This window comes from Diadema setosum, chromosome 8 (assembly GCF_964275005.1).
Source record: "Diadema setosum chromosome 8, eeDiaSeto1, whole genome shotgun sequence".
Classification (NCBI taxonomy): domain Eukaryota; kingdom Metazoa; phylum Echinodermata; class Echinoidea; order Diadematoida; family Diadematidae; genus Diadema; species Diadema setosum.
In genome coordinates, this window is record NC_092692.1 from 12,852,216 (window position 1) to 12,857,401 (window position 5,186).

The 5,186-nt window shown below is 37.5% G+C and overlaps 1 protein-coding gene across 1 annotated transcript; it reads right to left on the reverse strand.

Annotated features, from left to right (window-relative positions):
* Window positions 1-3,844: 3,844 nt before the first annotated feature.
* On the reverse strand, window positions 3,845-4,855 carry LOC140231377 (uncharacterized). The gene has a single exon (XM_072311502.1). It carries the CDS (start codon window positions 4,853-4,855, stop codon window positions 3,845-3,847), a length of 1,011 nt encoding a protein of 336 aa, XP_072167603.1.
* Between the last annotated feature and the right edge of the window lie 331 nt (window positions 4,856-5,186).

Genomic DNA, 5,186 nt, shown 5'->3' on the forward strand with positions numbered 1-5,186 from the left:
CAGTGGAATCAAGTGAAGATTGGAACATATTATTGAAATCCGAAATAGTGTAGTATTTACTGTGATTACTTATGATACCCTGGTCAGGATGATCGTTGTTATGAGTCATGAGGATTTGAGTGCAAAGTTGAGAATGGTTGTTCTGGGGCCATGTATTTTGTGTAGTACGTTGCAATGTCTGTGCGTGAATGTAAATGTGAGTGTGTGCATGTGTGGGGGTGTGCAGTGCATGTGCGTTGATAATAACAATAATGATACTGATACATTTTTACGTTATACAATAGAACAAATATTACATCATATAGTCTCGCTAAATTTATGTCTACAAAAGTAAATGGAATCCTCCTACACTTAACGTTGGTGAGGTAAATTCGTATGCGTAATATGAAATAACAATGATTATAAAAGAAGACAAGGCGCTTCTATGGTAATAACAGAAATATAATTACTCCAGTAATAGCACACGAACGAGGTGTTCTAACAGTTAAGGTAAAAAAAAAAAAATTAGATTGGTTTTTTTTACAGAGTCATGCTGACAAGCCCCTTCGAACGTCTATGCATTTACGTAGAGATAGTTTGTGAAGGTGAGACATGAAAGAGGAATGTACATCTGGAGAAAAATTCTTGTGTCAAACTACAATGAAAGGGTTCACAAGTTTACAAGAGTGCAAACGGAACATTCTTGAGTGATTTATAACTGTGCACGGACACAGTCTTGACAAAAATAAAGAATTTTTATGTTATACAATAGAACAAATGTTACATCATGTAGTCTCGCTAAATTTATGTCTACAAAAGTAAATGGAATCCTCCTACACTTAACGTTGGTGAGGTAAATTCGTATGCGTAATATGAAATAACAGTGATTATAAAAGAAGACAAGGCGCTTATATGGTAATAACAAAAATAGAATTACTCCAACAATAGTATACGAACGAGGTGTTCTAACAGTTAAGCTAAAAAAATTAGATTGGTTGTTTAACAGAGTCATGCTGACAAGCCCCTTCGAACGTCTATGCATTTACGTAGAGATAGTTTGTGAAGGTGAGACATGAAGGAGGAATGTACATCTGGAGGAAAATTCTTGTGTCAAACTACAATGAGAGGGTTCACAAGTTTACAAGAGTGCAAACGGGACATTCTTGTGTGATTTATAACTGTGTACGGACACTGTCTTGACAAAAATAAAAAAAAAAATTCATTCTGTATACATTATCTACTGGTAGTTTAGGAAAATCCAGACCAATTGAATTTGTCCCGATCGTCAAAAACATCAGCCGTTTGTTTATCTTATACAAAATTTTTAGAATCTGATTTAAATGTAAGTTGGTATGTTGTTTAATTCGTCAGAAGCGGAAATAAATGATACTCTGCTGATCAATAGTGCTCTATGGGGAAGAAGTTCAGTTTAAACAAAAACAAAAAACAAAAACAAAACAAAACAAAACAAAACAAAAAAAAAACAAACCAAGATGTGGCCAACTGATGTCATTGTCAATATCAAGGTTGAAAGGTAAGTACAGTTTAGGTATAATCAGATATGCACGTAAATAGAAAGTCTTTCCGGAAATGCAGCGGCGCCGGCAGGGCCCGGCATTCGGACGAAAGGGTCATAACAAGATAAAAAAAAAGAATATCTCAGTTGCTATTACTGAGTCATGCTGCTTAACCCCTGCCAACGACTGTGCACTAACGGAGAGAAACTTTGTGCAAAGTTCATGCATTCTAAGTAGTAATATGACAATAATAAAATTATATTTCATTAAATCCAAATGGAATGATGTGGTGGGTGTAAATCCACGAAGACCTCTTTAAGAAGGAGAAAAGAAATGTGTTAATTTTGGTTTTGCCCCTTTGACTTTGATTTGTTTCACGGGGGGGGGGGGAAACAAAGCAACGATAAAAGAAAGCTCTTCCACATAATAAAGACATTCGTCGTGGATTTGTGCTCAAACATGCGACAAATGATATAAAACGTTGTTCGTTGTACATGATTTTCTGCGTATTTCGTTGGTATACTGTACTCCCTTTGGCTATGTCATTTTAATGGCATTCCAAGATATAAGTGCATAATGTATCTATATAAATGTACACAATAAGATTTGTATTATATTGGTACATTGTTGGAGAACACAGTAAGATTTGTTTATGTTTATATATTGCAGATGTATCAGCATGATTACAACGTCATACTGTGTTGGGGAGGTCAATAAATTAATGTATACGGCAATTTTGAGTGAATACCTCGCTTTTTAACAATATTGAGTACAGACATAATCATACAGTAATCTACAAGAGTAACAGGGAGTTCTGCCACAAAAAAAAAAAAAGAAGCAGTATGCACGTTTTGACAAAATGGGTCCTATTGGGCAGGACAATAGCATCCTTTACAATAATATCATTGTCTATTAAAGGCATAATTTACCATTTGCAGATGAAACAAAAACCCAGCATTTAGTGCTTTAAAATAGTTCTAAGATGTGAGTCGGGGATAGAAACAGCCACTGTAAAAATTTGATTCCGTTTAACCGATGTTAAGTATTGTTAAATACACAAAATGTTAACAATATTTACAATAAGAATGCATCCAGACTAAATCGTCTACAGTTATGGTTTATTGAGAAAAATACTGATATCTCCTTATATTTTGGGCTTTCTTGCGAAAAAATAATATGGTAAGATGTTTTGTGATACAACAGACCTACACGTATGCATCAAACATGATATTTTGAACATTTTTAAAATCACTGCTCCCAAAGGTAAACTGGACCTTTAAGGTAAAGTTTATCACGTCAATTGACCAGATCATTGCAGTACGATCTAATTTAAGGTCATTACAGCATTGATTTGTTTCACGGGGGGGGGGGGGGGGGGACAAAGCAACGATAAAAGAAAGCTCTTCCACATAATAAAGACATTCGTCGTGGATTTGTGCTCAAACATGCGACAAATGATATAAAACGTTGTTCGTTGTACATGATTTTCTGCGTATTTCGTTGGTATACTGTACTCCCTTTGGCTATGTCATTTTAATAGCATTCCAAGATATAAGTGCATAATGTATATAAATATACACAATAAGATTTGTATTATATTGGTACATTGCTGGAGAACACAGTAAGATTTGTTTATGTTTATATATTGCAGATGTATCAGCATGATTACTACGTCATACTGTGTTGGGGAGGTCAATAAATTAATGTATACGGCAATTTTGAGTGTATACCTCGCTTTTTAACAATATTGAGTACAGGCATAATCATACAGTAATCTACAAGAGTAACAGGGAGTTCTGACACAATAAAAAAGAAGAAAAAAAAAAGCAGTATGCACGTTTTGACAAAATGGGTCCTATTGGGCAGGACAATAGCATCCTTTACAATAATATCATTGTCTATTAAGGTAAAGTTTATCACATCAATTGACCAGATCATGCAGTACGATCTAATTTAAGGTCATTACAGCATTTTGGTAACTATACACAATGATCTATACATATGTTGAGCTTTTTTATCGTAGTGAGATTGTACGGTGTGTTAGTTGTCTTATATAAATGCATATTTAAATAATAATTACGATTGTTTTCAGTCTTCGGTCTTATATCACGAAATTACATCGTAGTATAGGCATCTATAAATGTCACAAGTAAATGTATCAATTGCAGTTTGAAACTGATGCATTATTAGGTTTCAATAAAGAGTTTACTACAAATATTATCAATCTGTATTTATCAAACAAATCAATCTGTATATGTATTATGTCAAACAGTAAATAATGTCATAAATTTCCAGTGACCATGTTAACTCGATGATCAGGGAGTGAATGAGGGAACATGTTTAACTACTCACTTGAAGTTGAAGGGAATGCCTCCATGTTGGCGCCATTTCCCGGCATAAAAACTCAGTTTGGTCCCTTTTTTGTACATTTCTTGGACTTGATCCCTCCATTTTCGTTTTTCCTCCAGGTCACTCTGGGTGAGGTCGTCGACGACGAAGCATCGCTCATCCTTTAAGGCCTCCCGGGCACGACGCATCACATCTACCTTTTCTCGGTATGAGAGAAATCTAACTAGGATGTGCCTTGGACGGCCTTCAACCTTACGACCATCACGATGGGCTCGTTCCAGTTTCGTTTCCATCTCGAACTTGGATCGAAGCAAGCCTTCAACAGCTTCAACGCAATCTTCCCTCTGGTCCTGTGGTGGTTCCGGGACTCCAACGATGCGAACGTTGTTCCGCCTGGAGATTCTTTCGCTTTTGTTCGCCGCAATTTTATTTTTCATTACCTCAGAACGGAGCTCGGCGACTTCCTTTTCCATCATTTTCATTTTGCTTTCCATCAACTTTTGATTTTCCTCAATAGCGTCGACACGCTTCCTTTCGAATTGTATGGAGGCATCAACACTGGATTCCAATGTGGTCAGCTTCTCAAGACATTGGTCCACTGCTTTCTGGATCATAGAGTGGAAACGATCTGTTGCCTGCTTGAAGTATATATCCAAGTATCCTGGTGTAAGGATATGGGTAGGTGTTGAGGCCATGGCATTGCCTTCCTTCTCGTGGGGAACGGCGTGTTGCGTGTTCTCTTCATCTACCGATGTGGATCCGGCGGCCATATTTGTGACGTCATCAGGTACTAGTTCCACTGATTCCGCATCGCTGGTTGTTGCCTGACCGTCTAATGACTCTCGCTGCACGGCGGCCGGAGTCAGTGGCGTGGGGCTGGCAACCTTCGCGTTGGGATTTGGCGGGCTTTTTGAATGTACCTGAGTAGTGATTTTTCTCGATGCAGGACCATAGTTTTTCGGCTTGGTAGCGGCCACCCGCTGTGGACGAGCAGACTTCAGTGGTTCCATCTTGCACAGTAGTTATTAATCCGTCGTTTGGTGAAGTTGTGTGATTCACATAAAACAGGAGGATATCCAAAATAAGTGAAATTTAGTCAGTTTTGCGAGACTTACGAGAGGTAGTGTGCAACTCAGTCCATAGCGCCCTCTATTTTTTTTCATTGATTCACCAGCTCATTTGTTGTGAACATCCCTCTCAGATAACAGAACCCATCCACTTCTTCCTCTATACCTCTTCTCAATGTACACCGTACCCTTGAATTTTCCTTCTCAGTATACCTCCGATGTCCTGTTTCTAAAATCATGCTCTTTGTTTGCGTTTCCTTGAAGGTTCCTTTGT

What these genes read in the sequence shown, in the direction of transcription:
- LOC140231377 (XM_072311502.1), bottom strand. Translation starts at nt 4,855, where the DNA reads ATGGAACCACTGAAGTCTGCTCGTCCACAGCGGGTGGCCGCTACCAAG.